This window comes from Aptenodytes forsteri, unplaced genomic scaffold (genome assembly GCF_000699145.1).
Source record: "Aptenodytes forsteri isolate BGI_AS27 unplaced genomic scaffold, ASM69914v1 Scaffold255, whole genome shotgun sequence".
NCBI classification, from domain to species: Eukaryota; Metazoa; Chordata; class Aves; order Sphenisciformes; family Spheniscidae; genus Aptenodytes; species Aptenodytes forsteri.
Window position 1 is genome coordinate 4,435,838 of NW_008794888.1, and position 22,737 is coordinate 4,458,574.

General features: G+C 54.3%; 1 protein-coding gene across 1 annotated transcript; it reads right to left on the reverse strand.

Moving 5' to 3' along the window:
• Positions 1-304: 304 nt before the first annotated feature.
• TTLL4 (tubulin tyrosine ligase like 4) lies at positions 305-20,473 on the reverse strand. The gene is made up of 18 exons (XM_009274943.2): positions 19,125-20,473; positions 18,306-18,415; positions 17,821-17,884; positions 15,992-16,116; positions 15,480-15,590; positions 14,411-14,487; positions 13,311-13,505; positions 13,145-13,227; positions 11,921-12,049; positions 11,127-11,249; positions 9,506-9,604; positions 8,804-8,938; positions 7,930-8,064; positions 6,001-6,103; positions 5,197-5,407; positions 2,706-2,776; positions 2,029-2,111; positions 305-1,197 (listed from the first exon to the last, which is right to left on the reverse strand). Exons 1-18 carry the CDS (start codon positions 20,471-20,473, stop codon positions 1,056-1,058), a joined length of 3,345 nt encoding a protein of 1,114 aa, XP_009273218.2. The 3' UTR covers positions 305-1,055.
• Between the last annotated feature and the right edge of the window lie 2,264 nt (positions 20,474-22,737).

Genomic DNA, 22,737 nt, shown 5'->3' on the forward strand with positions numbered 1-22,737 from the left:
TGCTGCAGGGCTGGGCTGCTCTGTCCCCCTTTGGTTAACCATCTGTGGGAGAGACCCCAGGACATCAGGCAGACCCCAGCAGCTATGCTGGAAGGCACTCCCCCATGCAGGGGGGCAGGCTTACCTGCCGTGGGGCAGCAGGAACAACCCCCAGCTCCGGGAAGGACAGAGGAACGGTGGGGTGGTAGTAGAAACCCTACCTGCACCGGAGCCTGGCAGAGTGCAGGGAGAGCTGAGCTGCCCCATGGACCCAAACGGGCCAGGGAAATGGAGGCAGATGCAGGCCAGGAGAGCAGCTGAGTGTTAAACTTTAATAGAAATCCTTGAGAAATGAAGGGAAAATAGCAGAGCCCAGGAGAAGAGCACAAGCCTGCAGTCCCCACACACACTGCAGGTCACCCTCGAGAGGACGCTCCCTCCCTGGCAGCCCTACCGTCCCCACGACAAACCAGAGCCACGCTGGTATCCGTGGTTTCTCTCGAGCAGCGATGTGCAAGCCAGAGGTTTCCCACAGGCCCCGAGGCTGGGGGAGGGCAGGATGTTGGCACAAGCGTTCAGAAAGGATGAAAGGGGACGGTTAAAAGTCCCAAGCCCTGCTCCTTCCAGAGGAGCAGGGTGGTGGCTGGGGACTTTTCTCCACGGGACAGGCTGCAGGAGCAGACTCGGCTCCCAGCAGCTCAGGACAAGCACACGGAGACACAGGCAAGCAACGGCTCAGCCCGTGCTGGTCGGGGACGGGAAGGCCAGGCTAACCCCAAGCTCAGCCAGCTCCCACGCAGCAAAGAAACCACCACCATCACGTCAGGCTTTAAGAGCAGCCTAGGACAAAGGCCAGACAAACTCAACTTCCCCAGGCTTTGCCATTTGTTTTAAAAACGGAAGTCAGACAGCTCTCCCCTTTGCCCAGCAAAACATCCCTCTCTAAAAACAGCCCCACAGGCAAGTGTGCAGCGCAGCAGGCTCCCACAGTCCTTGCTCTCCAGAGCCAGCTCCTGTCTCTTCCTTTGAGGTAGGTTGAGGTGTCCCCAGGGAGGGACGGCAGCTGCTTGGGTGCATCACATCACCGGGGTGGTGTCCGAGAGGCAGCCAGCAGGTTTCTGGTCGGCTCCACCAGTGCACTTGTTGAGAGGTAAGCTCTGAGTAGGGCTGGGCTCCAGGTATCTTGTGAGGTCTTCACCGGCTGAAGGGAGGAGTGTGCTGCAGGAGAAAGGAGACCCCATGCTGCTTAGGGACAGTGGGAAAGGATCAAAAGGGCCATGGTGCAACATTCACCTGCGGTATCATCACACACAGGCTCAGAGACGAGGCTGCCGGGCTCACCTACTCCATCCCTCACCCTGGGCAGCACCAGTCACCCCAAACAGACATCCAAGACAGTGATGGGACTTTAGGGTCACAGCTTGATCTTCCTGGCTGCACACAAACCCAACTCCATCCTGGCCTGGGCACAGGAGCAGGGATGCCCTTTTCCTTAACGCCAGAGACCAGGAAAGTGCTTTCCCTCCACTTTGGCTCACCCAGGTGAACTCCAGTCCTCCACCTCTCTGCAGGAGGCTATCGGGGCCAGCAGCACCCATTTTGCAGCACAGCTTTGCCTGGGGAAGCTGGCAGAGTGCAGCAGACCTGAAGGCCTCGCTGCTCCCACAGCCCCATGCTGCGGCCGAGAGCCTCTGCTCACTGCTGGCCACATCAGAGCCCACAGAAGTGGCATGGGTCCCTGTGGGGAACATCTTGTCAGCATGTCCTGACCATGACAACCCCAAATATCACCCAGTCCGGCTATTCTGGGCCTCACTCCCATCTGAGCTGGGCATACAGTGCCAAGGAGACATGTCCAGTCATGTAGACATCATGCCAGCCCCACCACTTGGCTCTCCAGAGAGCGGAGGCTGGCTTCAGAGCCTGCAAGCCAACCTGTTCCTCCCCCCTTAAACAAAGCTGCTTTCCCTGCTGGCAGTTCTCTCTCAGGACACCAGTCCTAAAGTCACGCTGTGAACATCATGCACGTCACAGCCAGTGCAAACTCACCCCAGCCTGCCCAGTTCCAGTTTGCTGAAGCCATTTGATTGAACACTGCTCTTCTGGAGGAAGAAAGACTTTGGCAACGACCACTGCAGGAGGAGAGAAAGACAACCAAATGGCTATTTAAGTCGTGGCAAAAATCCCTCAAGCCTGCTGGGCTCTGCTGTAGGCTGCCCTAGTGCGCTTCAGCTTGAACTGCCTCACATTGCTGTGCATCATCACTGCCACCAGACTGTTCCCAGAATAGCAAACAGAGCAGTCTTTGCTCTCTGCTTAATGAATCCCTCTGCTGTAAGTGGGAGCAGAGCATCTCGCGGTCAAAAGAGTGGGTTTCTTTCACTGGATCAGCCTGCTGTAAGGCACACAAGTGACAGACGGAGATGGCTCCATCACGGAGGGGAATAAAGGGCAGGCCAGGTGCCAAATATGTAGGGCTGTGCCCAGTGCGCCCAAAGACATTCAGATGAAAAGTACTTGCAGATCTGATATACTGGGTGGACTTCATGTTGGTGGGAGATAGAGAAGCGTGGGTTTTTCCAGACTCCTGGAGGCCTTGGCAGAGAGGGAAGAAGAGGGCAAACAGGTAGGGCAGGAGCCACAGGAAGCAGAACAAGCCGGCTCTCTGCCTAACTCTGCCCAGGCAAACAACCACCTCTCCCTAGCTTACCCACAGCCATACGCACCGTCTGGGCCAAATCCATCCCTGCCCCCGTGTGGTACCCTTTGACACACCAGTTCTTCAGTAGCTCCAGACCTGGGAAGCGACAGAAAAGACAGGAAGCGAGAATGAACAACCACGTTTGCAGAGAGTTAAGCCTTCCCAGCTTGGGGCACGCAAATATGCTGCATGGAGTGAACTGACCGTGTAGTACCTGCTATGCAATAACTACTTGAACACGTGCCTGAGCACCAGCAAACACAGAGTAAACCAAGGGCATTCACCCTTTGTACGAGCAAACACCAGTGAGCGCCAGCATGTGGGCTGCCGCAGTGCCTGCCTTCCTCCCAGGGAGCCAGACGCACCGTGCAGCAGGCTCAGCTAAGCAGGGAAACTGGGGCAACACGGGATTTGCCGAATTAGACTAGACTGGCTGTCCCCCTGAGCCCAGTGCCTGCCAACGGCAGCACCTGATTTGGGCTGCACCGACGAAAGTTCCTACGGTGCAAATGTAGAGCAGCTTTGCTGTCACCGGCCCCTTTCCCAGAGGAGGGCAGCTTGGGCAACCTCCTCCTTGCACAGCGCCGATCAGCTGCAGCATCCCAGCGCATTGTCTCCTCCCTGCACGGATCCATCCGGAGCTCAACGTGGGCTGAGACCTGGTCTCCATCCCTGGCAGAGGGCAAGGCTGGCACGGACCAAGCTCACTGGCGGTGTGACTGGAAGGGACTGTTCCTCCAGATGCACACAAGATGTGCTGCTCCAGAGCACAGGGAGGTCACATTGAAGCAGAGCCATGTGTCCGACTGCACTGAACAGGCTCCACTTCCTCCAAGGCCTCCTCCCGCCTCCTGCTAGCTGTCCCTGCCACAGCCAAGCTCCCTGCTCTCTACTAATCCAGAGATCTTGAGAAATCCAGGACTGCTCCCTTCCCGTTTTCTTTTTTAAGAGCCTTAGAGCCACAACACAAGCTAAGGTGCCTTGAGATTTTTAAGAACCAGCAGAGCAATGGCCAGGAACTTGATGCTGTCCAGCTGGGGTTACCGTGCTTTGCTATATGATACCAGCCCTGGCTGTAGGAGGAATCCTTGCTGCCCAAACTCTGCTCCTCAGTGACCTTCAGCAAGCCCCAGGACCTTGGAAAAAACCCCCATGTGTTGGGGGCTGAGGGGAGCAGGGCAGCTCGGCAGCCCTGCCCCGGCTCTGTGCACCAGCCCAGGCTTTGCACCTTGCTGGCCAGGGAGAGAGGAGGGCTGCGTGGAACATACGTGAATGGGAAGGGGCCGGGGGCGGTTGGGTTTTGCTCAGAGGTGAAGAGCAACGAGGGGGTAGAGCAAATCTGCTTCGCTGGGCTGCTTCAGGGACGCTGGAGCACTGAACCAGGACCCCGGCCTGAGCGGCAAAGTTCAGGGCAGCACTTCAGTGCAGACAGTGACAGGATCTTTCTTCCAGCTGACAGGAGAGCATCCAGCAAAGGTATTAGCGAGGCAAAGGATGACACATGCTGACAGCGCAGCTGGAGAGGGCTATGAGGTTACTGTCTCTCTCTGAAAGACTGTTACCGACCCCTTTGATATTTGCTTTAACACCAGTGAAAAGTGACAAAAGCGTTTTTTTTTTTTTTCTCTGCATGACAGCTTGACTAGCTATGAGGTTACTGTCTCTCTCTGAAAGACTGTTACCGACCCCTTTGATATTTGCTTTAACACCAGTGAAAAGTGACAAAAGCGTTTTTTTTTTTTTTCTCTGCATGACAGCCAGACTAAGAGCACACAAACGGTCGCCTCAGTGGAGGGCCAGCTCCTGCAGAAGCCCCTCCAGCTAGATCAGATGCTGAATGGAGAGCCCTGAGCCACTGTCTCTTTCTTTTTATGTTCTCTAACCCCTCAGACTAGACCTCACTGGTTGTCTCTCCTAAATAGCCTCTACTGCTGCCCTGATAGAGACAGCCCTGGGTGAGAAGGAATTGGTCCAGCCAAGCTGTGCCTCATTAAAGGATGTTTTTTATTAAAATACAGAGTTGTGTCCTGGAAAGGTGGAAATGATAGCTAGATTTCTAGTGTTTAGGAAAAATTCCTCTGTGTGCACACTGACAGTTTTTCATCAATTAGAAAGCAGCAGGAGACCAGGGAATAGGCCCAATTTTTCCATCACTTCACAGATCGCCTCTAAGGAGCAAAGCCCAATGACCCCAGCTGTTTCTCCCTCAAAAGAGGGCAGAGGAATGCAATAAGAGGCCAGAGCTACAGGTTGAAGGCAGAATCCCAGCCTGCTTCAGCCTCAGGGCATCCAGAAGTGCTGGTTCTGCGTTTACCAGAGCAGTCAGCACCTCTGATCAACTCAGAATAAGCTTTTCGTGATATCTGAAGCACTCTGGGAGGGTAACACATTTCCTATGGCCAGTGTGGAGGCAGGCAGTGCCCCCTCAACATGCGTAGCTCAGAAGTCTCCCATGACCGCTGGCAGACAGCCTGCCTGACTCAGGTGACTGTGCCAGGCTCTCGGATGGCAGTTACCTTTGTGTTTATTCAAGTAGTATTTGAGCTCCCACTGGGTCACCAGGATGTTGAAGTAACGAGGCTGCTCGAAGAAGCGCAGGTACCGCATGGAGATGTGGGTGGGGAACACCCGCTCGAACTGCCCGCGCCGGGAATACTCATCCTCCGTCTCTACCAGGATGCGGACATCATCTGGGGTCAGGATGTCCAAGACAGAAGAATAAAAATCCTGCAGACGAGAGCAACCCAGAGTCAGGGAGAACTGAACTACATTTTGTCGGTCCCCCTTCCCACCTCCCCACTCCTCAAACCCTCTCAGGCAGAGGTCTCCATGTGTCTGAGATCTTTGGGACACAGACCACGTGGAAAATGAAGAAATCTAGGCTCAGTGATGACATCAACGCTGCACAGAGCTGAGAAGATCCCCAATTCTGCAGCCCAACCTCTCTTACAGATACTGCCAGGTGGCACACAAGGCAAGCGTCCCTGCTAACCTGCACGGGGTCAGCAGGCAAAGGCTATGAGAGTTGTGCAGAGACATGAGGAGGAACAGGCAGTGCTCAGACCCTGTTTGGAGACTGGTGGGTAATGTGCCCCTCAACATGTGCCTATTTTAACGTAAAGATGAGCCAGTGCAGCAGTGGCTTAAGCAAACCCAGTTTATTTCTGTCTTGTAACTCACTGAAGCCCAAGTGCTCCCCATCATCTGTCTGTCCCCACAGAGGGGCACAATCTGGAGAGGGACAAGTGATAGACATGTGGGACTGGTTGGGACAGTGGCTTGGCAGGATGGCGCAAGTATCAGAGGAGATTGTGTCATACCTGGTCAGGTATCTTCTGCGTCAAGTAATAGGCCTTCTTCATCTTCTCTGCTATGAAATGCTCAGATGCTGGCTTGGGCTTCTCCTTCAAAGCACTGCCCAGACTGAGGACACAAGAAGAGGCAGTAGAGCATTTAAGCAGAGAAGAGAAAGTCCTGTCATGGCAGAGCTGCTCCCAGCAACTTCTGTGAGAGCAGTGACACCCTCAGGAAGATGCCATGGAGGAGAGAACGCTTTCTCCAAGGATTTCACTAGTTCCGAGATCAGTGATGCACCCACAGCTTTGTGCATCAGCACAGGACCCAGGAAGGATGTGGGCAGGGGAACAGGGAAGGTCCTGCCAGCTCCTCGCTAAGGCATTTCAGCATTCCTTCATCCAAAAGGTGAACCATCACCTCACACCCACATACGATACAAGAGGGCCAAAGACGCATCGTGACCCAATTCCCACACGAAGCCTGGTGGGATCTCATGTTTACATCCCGCTTAGAACGCAGCTTCCTAACTGTAACAACAGGGCTGAGGGTACGAGTACTCGGTACTGACACTGTGCAAGGAAGGAGAGAACTCTTAGATCAAAAACTTCCTCCTGCAACATCCAAGAACTCTCAAGACTCGAATTCAGCTCCAGCTCCACATGCCATGGGAAATCTGGCCTTTTGTACGATCTGACCAGCAACCATCTAAACTATTCTAAGCACCCAGCTGAACCATTTGGGGATGCCAGAGTCTGGGAGATACTTGTCCAACACCTTTTAACACTGATATCAACGCAGCTAATTTGTTCTGCTGCTGCAAAAATAATTAGTTGTGCGCGGATCTAAACAGGGAGAGCAGAGCCTCGAGGCTGTGCTGCACAATGCTTGGGGAACATAGGGATCTACTGGAATTATGCCCATATACAAAAAAACTCTTCATATCCTTCCCAGGGCAGGAGATATGGTTAAGCAAGCTTGCCCCTGGATGCAGGAACTCTGGTAATACATCATCTGAACCATGTTAAGGATCTGCTTAATCCCCTGCAGGTCCCTCCGAGGACAACATCGCAAGCTGCAAATGAGCATGTAATCAAAGCGCCGCAGATGAGCTGGTGAGAGCTCCCTGGCTGGAACGGGCCCGCGCTCCAAGCTTCTCCCTTCACTGAAGGCACAGGGCAGGTGGAGGGCAAGAGTCCCAACTTTCGGCATGCCCATACATCACCGCGTGCTGGTGCGCATTCCAGCAAGCTGCTCCTTCAGTGACATACGGCCAGCAGCCGCTGTGCTGCAGGGAACGGGACTGGTTTCCCCCCCCCCATCAGGTTTGAAACCAGTATAAGCCCAAGCTGTGGTGAAACACAAAAGGAGCAGGGGCCTGGGTGGACACATGCCCAGGAATTGGCCTTATGCAATAAACGGTCACGTTAGCTGCAAGGTAAGACTGTGCACACCCCTACCTATAGGTCTACAGCCTCTGACACCTGCAGTCCTGCCTAAGGAACAGATCACTCCAGCCTTTGCAAAATAACAGGTGCTCCTCTTGCTCAAGGCAGCAGCACGTCAGCCCTGGGGTAGAGAGTAAGCGGATCCAGCCCCCACACAGCCAGCCAGCCCTCCAAGCAAACGGAGAGGCAGTGCGGCTCAGCATCGTGTTAGTTCTGGCAGGGGGAAGGAGGAGAGCACGACTCGACCAACTGCAGAGCAAGCACAGATTACGCTGGCCTCACTTCCAACTATGGACCTGCAGAGAGGGCATAAATCCTTCTGCCTTGAAGGGACCGCAGGAACCAGATACCCAGGCAATGATGCAAGTCCCTCAGACCCATAGCTGAAGGACCAGCAAGCACAGGCTCTCAAAAGCATAGAAACCAGCGTTTGCTGGGCTGCAAGCAGCCCCCAGAAGATATCCCCCAAGAGAAAAGCCTGCCTCTCTGACAGAGAAGGGGGCTGACCTGCAGGTAGAGCCACTTGTCTGTGGCCTTGAGGCCACACTGTCCGTGCTGGGCAGAACGAAGCCGGCAAGGTTGAGGAGGTCCCGGATCATCTGGCCCTTGATGCTCACATCCAGCGGGGAGTTGGAGTGGAGGCTGTGGGGAGGAAGCATCACAGCAGTCTGGGCGCTAGAATGGAGGTGCCGAGCCCCATGTCCCTGAGATCACTCCCTGGGTTAATACTGACTGGGATACAAAACCCAGCCTGTCCCTCACCTCATCACAGACAGCCATGAGACATTGAGAGAAAAATCCTGACAACAGCTCTTTGAATGAGGGCTCCCCACCAGAAATGGTTCATTTCTCCACCTCTTCCCAGATTTGCTGGAAACCTGCAAATCCATCCCCAGAGCCCCGTCTGGGATCACAGCTCTGTGTCCAGCTCATGCCCATCCACTCTCGCAGGCAGGAGAGACTGTGCTCAGATACACCGCAGCTCCCGGCTCTGCCTGAGCAGCCAACACTGCGCAGATGGGTGCCGTCAGCAAGCAAGGAACAGTGCATGAGGCAGTGGAGCCGCTGATCACTTCTGCCCACACAAAGAAGAAATCTGTGCCATCACCCATTCCCTACATGACACATCCCTCCTTGGCCTTCCTTTTTTAATGTACTCTTCCCTGGCTCTAGCTGGAGCATGCCCAGCGACGCTTTCTGAGCTGCGGATGGATGTTGCTTTCGCAGACAGGGAGGACTTTTGATTCCTGCAATCTGGACAGGGAGGTTGCAAAGCCCACAGTCTTTCAGCACAGGGTGCAGGGTACATCATGAGCCAAATTCACTTTGTGGTAAAAGAAAGGCCATTATCCACTCTGCTGTGACTCAGAATCTGCTTTACCTTGGAGAAATGTTGACCTCTAAGATCCAGGGCTTGAGGTTTTCATCCAGCATGATATCAAACCCAAACAGCTCATGGCAACAATAGGGCCGCCGCACGTACATCTTCACCAGGCTGTTCACATAGGGCTCAGATCTGCAAGCCAAGGAAAAACACTTGTTTCCAACAGTCAGACAGCAGAGCTTTGGCTATTCACAGTACACGCTGCCGGTTCTGAGAGGGTATGCAGCCACATGGTGCGGGAGCGGGTGGGCTGAGGGACCGATGCAGGCCTGTGAGCTGCTGCTGCTGCACTGCATATGGATCCAGCACTGCATCCTGAGCATCCCTGCCCTGTCGGGCATGATCTCTGAACACAAGATCCATCCTGCACCAGGGGATCTTTCTTCTCAGGCACCCTGGCCAAGCAGGGGAGCGGGTGGCAAGCTGGGTGGAGTGTCGGGTACACCGCACCCTTCTGGCCTCCCCCCTGCACTGTAGGCAGACCCAGGAAATGTAAGGTCTATTTACCCATTGCAGCTACTGCAGCATGAGCATAAGTAACAGGAAGAAAGGAAGGATCCAGAGAGAAATACTGAAGCCAACAGCGGTGGTAGCATTTAGATTAAGAGCAAAAGGACCGGGCTGAGAGGGGACTGGAGAGCCAGAGTGGCCAGGGTGCACCCCACAGCCAGGCACAGAGCAAGGGGTGCCAGGACTCACGCAATGATGGTTTTGATAACGATGTCCTTAATCTTCTCCCAGATGGCCTCGCTATTAACTCCCTTCTGGGTCAGGTAACTCCAGAGAGCTTTGAGTGCCCTGGGAGAGAGAAAGCAAAGGAGGTAGCTCCGTAGTCCCTTGCTGCCCAGCCCTGCTAGGTGAGTGAAAGCAGCAGAGGGGAGCCTTGACAAAGCTCTTCCCTGGCACGGCCATCCTTCTGCCATCCTCAAACCCCTCAGCTCCTGGTTGCTGCCCTCCCCAGCCTGGCCCCTGGTCTTGTAGGCCCAAGCTACTAGGAACATAAATCTGTCATAAATTTGTCCCAGCACTGGAGTAATAGGTCCCAAATTAGCACATGAGCAAGGTATGTCAGGCCCAGATCTTCTCTTCCCTCCCCCTGTGTGTCCTCAGCAAACCTCCCCTTCCTGCAGGCCTTCCCCCACAGCACTGCAAAGCAGCTCAGCAGGAATCCAGCAAGACCCCCATAAATCTTTTAGCTAGAGCCATTTCACTGAGGCTTCGGGGGTGGAGAAAGATTTTTGAAAAAGGTGGAGAACAAGATGGTAGGGGGTCTCTGCTTTTATAGGAGTTTCCCACACCACACCGAGTGCTACAAGCTGCTCTGACACTGAGCCAAGGATGCCCAGATGTTGCTCAAGTGAGACCGTGTGGCAAAGGCCAGGAATCCAAAGGTCACGCTTCCTGCATACGAGATGGAGTGGATTACAGCCACCCTCATCTTTAATGTGGGAGCAGTCAGCTTTGACTTGCATGGCGGTACCAAAAACTCACACAATCTCACCCCCATGGGATTTCAACTGGGGGACAGCAGACCCTTCTCAAAGTCCCAGTGGAGGAACAGACCACTGCACAGCAGGTCCAGGTCTGAGAAAGCAATCCTACGGCAGCAAACCACCTTCTGCAGCTCTCTTTGAAGTGAAGTAGCCCTGCCCAGGCCCATGAATTGAGAACTCTATCCTGCACTATTTTTAAAAGAGTTCAAACACAGCTGTGGAATCAGAGACAAGTGCCTGAGGCCACCCACGGGACAGCAGGGAATGGGAACTCCTGCAAGACTGTAGCCCTCCTCCCAAATGCCTAGAAATGGCACCACTGCTCCTATTCACACCGAGTAGCACATAAATTATCAGTTTTGCACTGTCCCTTGACTGTTCCTTTCTCTGCCTCCACAGGAAAGTCAAGAGTGAGACGGGCAGAAGCTCCCATCTAGCCAATTTAAGCATCACAATTACCCATTCAAGTTCTAACAGCAAAAAATCAGATTCTGCCTTAACCACATCACATCACTCCCGCAATAAGGCAAGGGGATAAATGAGCACAGATGAGAGCAGCGTTGGAAGCAGGGAATGGCACAGACAAAGGCAGGATGAATGGCAACCACAGCCCAAGCAGCAGCGGACAGGATGAGTCACAAGCCAGGGAGACCGTCTGGATTCCATCGACACTAACCCATGCTAAAAATCACCCTGCTCCTCCAGTTTCCCCGAGCGGGAGCAGACGATACAGGAAGCACCTTCAAGTTTTGGGTAGGAATACTGAAAAAAGGCTGACTTAACAGGGAATAGAAAGAGCTGCCCTGTGCCCTAAAAGCAGCACCTACCATTTGTGTCCCTGACAAGCAGTCTCATCCGAGTTGGACTTGTACTCCGTGTTCTTCTTGTTCACGCTGTAGTTGGTCAAGTGCACGAACTTGTTGCTGAGGCTCTTCATCGAGGAGGAGTACCTGGAGGAGGCAATAGGAGCACAAGCAGTCTGAGCTTGAACTGGCTGCCCCCAGGCCCTCGGGGCAGGCAGAAACTCTGTTCTCTTCTCAGATCACTCTTGGCCACCCACCAGCCCTGCTGCCTCCCTTTCCCAGGCTGCTTGGAGCTCTCTGCCCCACGGGCCTAGAGCTGATGGGACAAAGCATGAGACACAGAGCACCCTGCCTTGGGGCACCGGGATGCAATCCCACCCTCACAGCATGTCCTTAAGAAAAGACCAGAGCATCAGTGAGCACTGACAGAACCGCAGCAGCCCGAGGCAATATGGTCAAAACTGGAAGAAACATCTCAGTTTCTGGTACGCCAGCTCTTATGCAGTATGAAGCACAGACAGCATATTTCAAGAACTGCTTTACACTGAGCTGATCTTGCCTTGGGAAAGGTGGATGAACGAAGCATCCTCTCACATTCCCTTTCAACACTGCCACCTGCAGTGACCCCGTGTTTCCAGACTGCTTCTTAAGCAAGCAAGCTACAGCTTTAAGCATCACCGTATACAGGATGACTCCCTCCTGCACCAGCTGAGGCAGGTACCACAGCCACACACGCCTCAGTGCTGAGGCAGCCCCCCCAGCCACACACGCCTCAGTGCTGAGGCAGCCCCCCAGCACCGCTCTCCCACACAACCTACTTGCAGCTAGCAAAGCGAACCAATCCATCCTTGAACAGGTAGACCCTGAGGGGATCGTAGCAAGTGACGTAAACGTAGATCCTCAGGTCAAACTTCTTCCCGCCAATGAGGTAGGGTTTGTGCAGATATCTGCAGAGGGAAGCAAGCGCCAGGGGAGAGTTATGATTTCCATGTGCAGGAACACCTCTAGCCCCCACCTCAGAAGGCTTGGCAAAACCAGGGATCAATGCAGAAGCCCTTTTGCACAGCATTTCCAAGTTCAGTGCCTCACAGTCAAAATGAGAGAGAAAAAAGCTCTCCCATGCACAAGGAGATCCTGCAGCACATGAACAGTAATTCCTTCTGCTCAGTTCCATTTTGAAGAGATTTCCCTGGCTCTAAGGCACAGTAGCTTTTCCACGCCCACAAGACTGATCACAATATTCAGGAACATCTAAGACATGCAGTGGGCCACAGACAGTTTGGTTCAGTGAGCAGAAACAGTTGGAAATTTTCATCCAAATCATTTGATTATTCACCCCAGAAGTTCACGATTTTCCAAAGGAAAGTTTATCACTTTGCAGAGAGCGGACAGGGAGAACAGACAAGCCAACACAGCAGTTCCCTGTCTGCCAAACACCGGACAGTTTTCCTGCCCTCACAAGAACCTTCCCAGAAAGCAGCCTTGAACCAAGATGAGCTATTCCATTTTTCGGCAGTAGGGGAAGGAGATTCTGAAAATCCTGTTATTTCAAGAAAACCCTTTGACCAACATCCACACACACAGAGGCTCTTACTGACCCATTCTAACTTGGATAAGAACAAATCTTTGACAATTGCCACCTCTTCCCCGGGATTTCTCTCCCCACTATGCTTGTGGGCACTGGATAAGGTTTGTTTGCCTCCAAAGATGCCAAACCCCAGAGTACAAAGCAGTGGGAGCAGGATCACAGCAGAGCTGAAGCTGATCACCTGCCAGACAGAAGGTCCAGAAAGCCCGTGGAGCCAGTTGGTACCTGAGACCTCAAAAATCTACGCAGAGACAGCAGCACTCTGGTAAGCCCAGCTGCAGCTGACAGAGCCAGACTTCGAGCAGCAGCTTTACACCCAGGCAGCTGAGAAGTTTCCGGAGGCAAATCAGGTGCTTCTGCTCTGCCACGTAGTGGCAGTGGCCCAGACCTCGCCAGAGAGACTAGACACTAGGAGGTCCCAGGCTGTGTGTCAACTTTGCTTTCCTTCACTCACCTCTGTACCAGCAGCGGTCTCCTTTTGGGGAGCTGGCTCCATTTGTGGATGACCTGGATACCAATGCCTCTTGCTGATGCTGGCTGCAAAACACAAACAAGAAAGGATCAGATCTTCTCCCTGCAGCTACAATGGGACAGAGGATTGAGCTCTGCTTTGCGCTTACTGGTTTCACAATCCATTTCTGGCGGCTAGCTCCTTCCTCCCATGCTTTCCTGAGTAATTTGATGTCCTGGGGCAGGATGAAGGACTGGGGGAAGAAGTTAAACTCCTTCTTCCCACAGCGAGCCTGCATCTTCAACAGGTTGCGCCACAGACGATCCTTTCTCCCAATTTGAAATGAACCGGGGAAGTGGTTTAGCTGGAAAGGAACCCAGATGCGGTGAGATCTCCCTGCTTCCCCACCTCCCTGTCCACCCCTTGCTGCCCCCTGGCCAGAGGATACATCCTTTCTGAACACAGTGCAGGGTAACGCTCTTTGATCCCCTCTCAGGATTGCACCAAGACAGGACCCACCTGCTCCTGAAGCTTTGCAGGGACAAACACCCACACAGTGACCCACACCAGCTACAAAGCCAGCAGCTGCCACCTTGTCCCTTCTGATGTCTGAGCAGCTGCAGGGCACTAACCCTCAGCCTTTGAGCTTCCTCTGGCAGTATCCTCCACCCCAGCAGTTTCCCACTTGCTTCTAAACTGTATGCCAGAGTCCTGCCCATGCAACACAAGCTCTGGGGACAGAAAGACCCTGCAGCAGGACAGGAACAGGGCTGGATGCTGCCTCAAGACCGAGCAGTTTGGAGCATCACGGCTCTCCACAACAAACGTGTGTGTGATAGATATCAAACCTCTGGTCCCTCGCATGTTCCCCAAGCCCCGGGCCACTCCTGACCCTTTTGCGATATGCGTTAGGTACATCCCCTCTGGCTGCACTGGCCGGGAGGGCACTGGCCCTACCACTCAGTTCTGCCAGAGGGAGGACTGCTTTAAGCAACAATGACTGAATTTAGACAAGCTCACAAGTGAACACAGCTTGACTACAGCCTCAGTCTGTACAAGACCCGCCCGCACAGCGAGGATGCTCACCCAGCTGTGCCTGTCTCTTAGGCTCATCTGCCAGCACAGGAATGCCAGCTGCCATGCTCTGGAAGAGACACTGCAGGGGACAGCCTGCACAGCAAACACCTGGCCCTGAAGAGAGGGGCATCCAAACTGCTCCCAACACACTCTCCATGCATGTGAAGGAGGTCAGCCCAAAACATCCCCTACCTTCTGGTGCTCCCTGATGGCTCTGAAGCTTGGGGATTTCATGTGGTGGCCCCAGCAACCCAGCCAGTCATTGCTTTCTGCAGGAAAAACAGAACAGTCCATGACCGAGTACCCTGCCACCCATAATGCCCTCTCAACCCACCAGCACCCCATCTCCTGGGGCTAACAGAAGTGTGCCGGGGATGCTGCACAGCAATAGCACAAAGCACTCATACTGGCTACTGCAAAGCTGCCAAACCAAGGGCTGTGAGTGGGATCCAGTTAACCAGGTGGTTCATATCCTTGCAAACATGATTGTTGCAGGGATCTGGGCAGACACAGGGACAAAGGAATGCCTTTAATCCCCCAGCACCCTGACTTCCCTGCTTTACAGCAGGTGAACAAAGCAGTTGGCTAATCAGCGCTGCACTTCAGAGGAACATGTAGGATTGCAAGACTTCCTAGCTCTTGCTCTGCCCTGTGTGTCCCATTATAAACCCAAAACGGTCTGCGCAGAGGTCTCCTGATATGCACAGGAGCCCCATAAGTAATGCTGGGAGATCACACTCCAGGGTGTGGATCACAGCTGCAAATGCTCAGTGCTTCCCCAGCCCCAGCCCTCTCCTACACATCTCTTCAGCGACAAGATCCCAACCCTGAGAGCTCTCTGGCTACGGTCAGAGAGGATGGTTTCTTCCTCAGCACATGGAGACAAGAGACAGCAGTGCTGGCGTCGGCACTAGATGAGTGCCAGCCTCCTTAGAGTGGCAGCACCATCTAGAGGCACAGCTCAAAGAAGCCAGAGCACAGCTCTGCTGCCCCACACGCTGCCTCAGCTCCTGACAACCCAGGAGTAAGTCCTTGTGGTCCATGCCAGGGACAAGTCAAGAGGGAGATCAGGCCCTGCCAGGACCCACAGAGCTTGGACACTGCAGGTCAGACAGGCAGAAACGGGAACCCATCATCCTGCAGTGCTAAGCCTGTATCGCTCCTGCACTGCTCTTCGCAGGCAGTCTGCCTTCTCGTGCCCACGGGCTGGAGGCGAGGGAGGACACGACGTGTCAGATGCTGCCAGCCTCCCACAACTTACTTTTGCTGACTCTGAAGTGGGACCTGCCAACGGTTTGCTTCACTATGTTTGGTGTGACTGTGCACATTTTCCATCGCAGCAGCTTTCTCTGCTCCCAAGGCAGCTTTTCCACTAGGAAGGCAAAAAGATAAGGACAGAAGGAAAACAAACACAATACCCAGACTTTCTACAGCTGCACCCAGAGAAATTCTTATGGTTTGCTGCACAGGCACCAGGCCTGCAAAGGAGGGTGCACAGCCCCCTTCGCAGAACTAGCACGGAGCAGAAGACTCCACGGCTGAGGGAGATCCAGGACGCTGGAACATTTGGTGGCAGCCTGACTCATGCTCCAGGCTGCAGGAGCAGCCGTCATTTTACTCCAGCCCTTTGGATCTCACAGCAGTGCTGGGTCTCATCACGGGAAGGGTGAAGGGGAGCTGCTGCTGGCCAGCTCCTGGCTGTGCGCTGGCACCGCTGCTTGCTAGTAACAGGCTGGCTACTCTCACCCTGCACAGCAACAGACCCCGGCTCACCTCTCTCATCCCGAGTACTGAAGTAGATGGTTGGAGGCACATTAGGGAATAAACTGCAGACAAGAGCTGGTTTGAGCACTTTCTCCTGAGCCTCAGTGGGCTGGGCCAGGCACTCAATGCAGTTCCTAGGAGAGATGAAGCGGTAGGCAGTTGGCTAAAGGTGAAAAGTAGCAGAGGGAGGAAGGGGGAAGCCGGAAGGAGCCTTGATCCTGGTATCGGGAATTTATATCATTGCAATGTGGTGCAAACAACGGGCACTAAGGTCAGTAACCCAGTCCGCAGCGACAAGGGGGTAAGCTTGCGATGAATGCACATGCCAAGTGTTATAACCCCCGTGGGTTTTGTGGGGGCAAGGGGTGGAGTTTGTTACATGACAAACCTAGTCCACAGGAACAAGGGGTGGAGGTTATAATGCATATATGATTCAGCAATTGTAACCCTCTTGGCTTTGGTGTGTTGCAGGGAAGAGGGCTGGAGTTTTATTGACTGTACGTACACCTTCTTACCACAGCAATCCCTAACACCTGGGAGGAAGGGTAGAATTTATAACATATCTATTAAGGTGATGATGCTAAAAGTAGAGTTTATAATGAACATATATTCAAATATATGCCACTGCAGCCAGTGGAAGAAGCCACACCAGAGCAATCCACTAAGGAACAAAGAGCAGCAAAAGAAAAGGAACCACAACACACTGACCCCAATCTCCCAGGCCACCCCTTGCTTTGCCGAAGGGACTGAGTGTAGCCTGTGGCAAGGGGGTTGGAGACCAGGACGGGGGAGGAAAAGGTGTTTTCCCTAAGTCCTTGTATATATATTTTTTTTTTCAATACCAAATTCAGTAATTAAAAGTTTGTTAATTGGCAATAAATTATATTGAGTAACATTCCCTGGCACAAAACTGGTTTTGCCCACAACAGATTGAAAGCATGAGACAGCTGCAAAGGCTGAGGCCAGCCCAGTGCACAGCCCGCACAGAGAAGTGGCCAACATCCCTTCCTCCCTGCCGCAGGAGGCATTTGGCCCTAGTGCTGCTCCCCCCGATCTGCCACCAGAGGCCAACCAGCCATGTCCTGCCAGAAACAGCAGCTGGTCCCTTTTATGTCACCTCTGCAGGACTTTCACAACCCAGAGCCCTGCAGCACCCTGAGGTTCAACACTTGCTCGCAGGAAGCCTTCATCATCTCCCAGGTGAGTTATGGCATGATGGAAAGCAGCAAGTTGTCGGGCAGACAGCAAAGCCTGAGACAGCCCTGGTGCAAGGGGCAGCACAGCTGCAAGGACCAGCTCCTCTTGCTGGATGGGCAAGAACAGGTCCCACAAAGGTCTGCCAGGAGTCATGGAGGCAGGGCTCAGATGACCACAGGCTGACCAGTCCTCCCCAAAGAAACCTCCTTCCAAAAGTGAAAGAAAAACCCAGGCTCCGGGACTTGTTTCTAGGATGCCATGCTGAGACACAAGACCCCAAGGAGCTTTTGCAATCTCTGGCTCAGGACGCCTCCACTCTGCTTCATCTGCAAGGCAACGACACTGCAAGAGCACAATTTAATCCAGTAAACCTAACCCAGCAACTGGCAGTGGCGCTGAAATTAAGACCCCTGTTTTGCTGTGGTGGGTGCACCCTCAGCACTTTGCAGGCTGCTGTCTGTAGCAAGAGAGGTAGCTTTGGTCTGCAGGGTAGCAGGGAAGCTCATTTTGGTTGGGAAGCCTGTTGCTACCTTCACTCCATTCCCCCACGTGCTACAGCTCTCCTCTGTCACCAGGGAGGGCAAAGATGGACAAGTTTGGGCAAAGATGCCAAGTTCAATGCACTATTTACAGCTACTAACCTTGATACAAGAGCCACAGAGCCACTGGATGACACACCAGCAACAGAAGAAGCATCTGAATCACCTGCAGGAGGGGACAGACTCAAGTTTTGTCTCCATGGGGAGTGAATGCACACAGAGTTAGGAAGGGAAGAGAGAAAACAAACGCTCCAGGGGACAGACCCTTCCCAGCTGCCCCAAATCCTTGGATCCTGGGTTTTGCCCGCTAATTGGTGGCATAAAAGGCAGGGTAGGGGTTGGAGCCGACAGCCCTGGACAGAGAGGAGACAGGTGAGTTTTGGAGCAGGACAGTGGTGAACCCTAGCCTGCTCCGCAGAGGAACCCATGCAGTTCCTCCTTGCTGCTACATCGCTTTTGGGTTCAGCACATTCTCTAGGTCATCCTGAAATGACAGCATGAATGTAAGACAGGAGGGCAGCTGTGCTCCCCCACACTCCCCACCTCGAGGCACGGAGCACAGCCCTCCCCAGGGAACCAGCACTCACTATCCTCGTCCTCCTCCTGACTGCAGCTCTCCTCCAGGCCATCAGGAAGTTCTTCCTCCGCTTCATCCTGGGGATGGCTTGGCTCCAGTGGCAACTGCTCAGCAGTGACACTGGGACAAAGGACATCACATCAGAAGGAGTAGCATGTGCTTTCTGGGGCCAAAAGACCCCCAAGCCCACAAGGCAGCATGAGATAATGTGGGCAGGGGAGTGACAGCACTGCCCTCCCCAATGCTGATGTACAAGCACTCATCCCAAGCTAGCAAGATAGAGAGGCCCCAGGGCACCCTGAGAGGGAACATTTTCCAGAGCAGACAGAAAGAAAGAGGCACAAGGACACCCTCTCCCAGCAGGAGAGCAGGAGCAGGAGCTCTGTGTCCTTGCACCCTCCGTGTCCTGCATCAGCTCTGCATTCCTTTAGGAACCCATGTCTCTGCCCAGGAAAGCCTTGTTGGACCTGGCTCGACAGCAGGCTTCACCCAACATACGTGCAGAGCCTGCCACAGCAGACAGGGCCCTGTGACTGTGCGGGGAGTGAGCTAGAAATGCCACACAGCAATTCCACGCTGTGGCTGAAGGAGAAGGTGGAAGGGCTCGGAGCCACCCCGAATGCCTGCATCAAGCTGGGGACGGCAGGAAGGCTCCCCCTGCACCAGGATGCCACAGATGGGTTTTGCTCAGGGACACAGCCCATGGTTATCCTTACGGCCACCCCCATAGTGCCCACAGTGCATCCTCTCCCAACACACACAGATGCAAGAGCCAGCCCAGCCCAGCCCATCCTGCCACAGCCTCCCTCCTCCTCCTGGCTCTACTTACCCAAGCTTTCCCGGGAGCACAGCCTGGGCCCATTTCTCCTCTTTCTCCAGTTGGATGGTGGACATCTGAGTTGCCACTTCGGAGACGGCAGCGAGGTGCGGAGGCTCTGCTCTCGCCACCCGGTCCCCGCCACATGGGCTCAGCATGCTCACAAACTGGCAGTCGGCGTTGCGGTCGGGAGAGCGAGCGCGCGAGGCCAAGAGATGGACGCTGATACGCTTAGTGCAGACGACAGCACCATCGGTGCCTATAAGGCTCGAGTTACCGTTAAGGCGATGGCTACCCAGCTCCAAGTTCAGGGGAGCGATGGTTTCTTTTGGGGTGAGCTGTGCTATGATGTGCCGCCCCCATCTGCTGTTCCAATTGGACAGGCTGCCCACGTTCGTAAGGCCAGAGTTTTCAACTTCGCGTCCAAAGCCGTTGCATGTGGCAGTCTGTCCGGCTAGCTGCTGCACAGCCTCCGTGAGGCTGATCTCCGGCTCCTTCTCTTTTAAGCTGTGCGCTCTCCTCTCAGCGTCCTCACACAAGCACTGGTCCTTCCTGAGGATCGCACTTCTGGGCACAAGGGTCAGGGAGGGGACCGCAGTTCGCTCCAACACAAGGTCGCTGCTTTTCACTGCTCCGTTGACCACGCTGCCAGGGGAGCTCTCTTCATCGTCCCCGGAGTGGGGCCACGAGGCAGCGGGGAAGCTGTGGGTGTTTTTCACCTTCTTGATCTCCAGTGACTGCAGCAAAGGCACTTTAGCACTGCTTGGCCGTAGGAAGGAGTTGTTATTGAGCACTGGTCTATAGGAGCTGGAAGCCTGCCGACCTGAGCTGAGGGCAGAGCCTTTGACCCCAGTCCCAGAGTGCTCCTCCGCCAGCACAGGCAGCAGGCAGGGCTCCATCAGCAAGGAAGACATCACCCTTCCCGTGGCAGGGCTGGTGTCCAGAGGGCTTCGGAAAGGAAACCTGTAGGGCTTGGGTCTGAGGCAGGAGCGTCGGTAGAGCAGAGCACTCCCGCCCAGGTCCAGGCAGGGCTGGGCCAAGGGCAGGCTCGTGAGGGCGTCTTCACCACAGTGTGCGTGGCATAGTGACGGTGGGCACAAGGAGCAGGATTGCTGCAAAGGGATCCCTGAGGGCAGCAGGCTGCGATCCTGGAAAGCACTCACATACTTCTTCTCTAAATTCCAGATGGTTTTCGCCTGCTGCTGAGCGAGGTGCCAGGCCCGGTGCCGCTGAGCTCTCCCTGCCAGAAGGGTGCCTGACTCAAGCCCGACGCTCTTCTGTTTGGGGCCCAGATTAGCGCGTTCTGGTCCTGCAGAGGCCATGTGGAGCCATAGCACATGAGACACGAGCGAGTCAGTCATCTACAGCAGCATCTTTGCTGGCCTGAAACAAGACGACAGCATGAAAAGCACTGTTACTCCGGCAGGGCAAAGCATCCAGCCAAGTACCCCAGGAGGGGAGCAGGGCAAGCTGCTTTCCCTGCAGGATGAAAAAACACATCTCCATCTGCTGAGCTCCCAAGAGTCTCCTGGGACCAAGTCAAAGGAAGAGGTGGCATCTCACATGAAACCAGAGGATGCAAAGGACAACTTAGGGAGGGCCCTGGGAAAAGTGCCATCCGCAGGAAAGCTTGTACCCTGCAAACATGCAGGGGTGCCTGGCTGCCAGCCAGGGCCACGGGGCAGCAGTCCCAGCACAGCAGCCCCGGCTGCAAGGAGAGGCCACCTGCCCACCTGCCTTGGACCCGGCACGGCAGCCAGAGCCCTCTCCCACGGGTCTGCATCTCCAGACTACACCATGTGCTCCACCACCAGCTCTCCCGACTCCACCGCAAGCCCCAGAACGTCTGCTTCTTTTTCTTCTCCCCACTCCTTAAAGCTTCAGCTCCCAAGGTCACACAATTAGGCGAGAACCTCAGCCCTTACTTTTAAAAGGAACACGTTTCTCGCTTTTGTAACCCCATGGAAAAGCTCAGCGAGGGCTGAGGGCATCCTAAAAAGCTCAGGACTGAGAAGGCAGCAAGGAGCAAACGCAGGGCTGTTCTAACATCAACACCTCAATTTCCAGCAGACACTGGCAGTACCACACACACACATTCCTCCCCATGGCAGTCCTACAGAAAAAACTCTTGCAAGGAGCAGCTGGCAGACCACAGAGCTACAGAAGTAGGTGTCCTGAATCCTCCTAAAATTAACTATTGCACCATGCCTGTAAGATCCTCTTGCCTGGGGAGAAGGGAAAGAGAAAACAAACCATGTGCCAGGTATTTGTCTTGCTTTAACACATGCCTGGAGGGCCCCTAGATACAGCCGCGATAGGAATTTGTATCCCAAGCAGGCTGGCTGGCTTGGTCTTCCACCTTCCAGCTCTCATAAGCTTGCACGTTTAAAAAAAAGTATAAAAAGAAGGGTAAGCAGAGCATCAACCATCACCCTCTTAGTTTTCTTGCAATACACATACACGCTCCTTTCTCACCTGAAAATCAAGCCTTGGCTGCAGTAGTTAGTGTAACTAGGAGACCCCGGGGTTGCTCCGTAGCACCATGACAGTGGCTCACGCCCACCACAGGGCTGGGTCAGACAGACCTACACCACGCACACCTACACCCACCAGGCCTTCCCAACCTGTGAATCAGGCCCCAGTCTCTAGCGCACATCAGGTCAGCAGCATCCCAACCAGAGGCTGTATGAGGTGGGAATGTCCCACGCAAGATCCCAGAGGAGCTATACGTCCTCAAGGAGAGCTGCTGCCCTGCCATGCTCTGCTAGGAAGTATGGAAGGGGTCAGGTCCGCTCCATGCCCATAGCTGCACTGCTCGTTAGCGCTTGTACAGTCACGCTGAACTCTCCCAATGAGGACGGGGCAGCTGCATCCCTCTGCAAGCTGCAGCCCAGAGGGGCTCCGAGGCCCCGGGGAAGGGAATCCCACGCGCCATACACAACTGAGCTGTACCGCACTATCCGATCGCTACCCGATCCATGCCCAGCAGCAAACCTGGCCATGTTGTGACATTCACAGCGATTAGCACAGAGCGAAGAGGCTGCGGCTCAGATGCCGCCACCTGCCCGGCTCAAATTTCCCCCAGTAAACAAGCGAGCAAAGCTCAGCTTCCGCACGCCATCCCTCCAGATGTACCCAGGTCGCAAGCGTGCTCCAACCACAAAGCGACCCTAGCACACCAGCAAACGTAGATGTGAAAAAGCAAAATAAAAATACAAGGAGGTGAATGAAAGCGTCCCCGATGTCCCTGCCTAGAGGGGACTGTCACTGCAGCATCACCGCACGCACGCTGCCAGCTTGGCCATCTCCCACGCTCTCACCCGGCTGTGAATGACTTTGCAAAACCAGCCTGCAGTGAAAGTCACCTGTGCCTTGTCTCCACCCAGCTTTACAGCTATCAGTGGATCATCCTGCTATAAAAATAAAAGTAATTTGGCCTAATGAAGCTGTAACAAGGGACATGAATCCTACAGCCGGCTTAGACACGGGCGTGAGTATGCCAGCAGAAGCCCTGCGTGACCCTGCTCTGGAGTAAGTGACAATGGCGGCACAGATGTGACCAGCACAGGCATGGGGGCACCGCCGGCAGCCGCGGCTGCCAGGGTGGGGGTCTGGCCATGGCCCG

Bases quoted from the DNA above. Each gene is read 5' to 3' on its own strand.
- TTLL4 (XM_009274943.2), bottom strand. From the start codon at position 20,473: ATGACTGACTCGCTCGTGTCTCATGTGCTATGGCTCCACATGGCCTCT. The intron at 15,591-15,991 runs GTGAGCCGGGGT...TTGCCTTCCTAG, and splicing joins CAGTACTCGGGATGAGAGAG to TGGAAAAGCTGCCTTGGGAG. The intron at 11,250-11,920 runs GTAGGTTGTGTG...TGCCTCCTCCAG, and splicing joins GTTCGCTTTGCTAGCTGCAA to GTACTCCTCCTCGATGAAGA.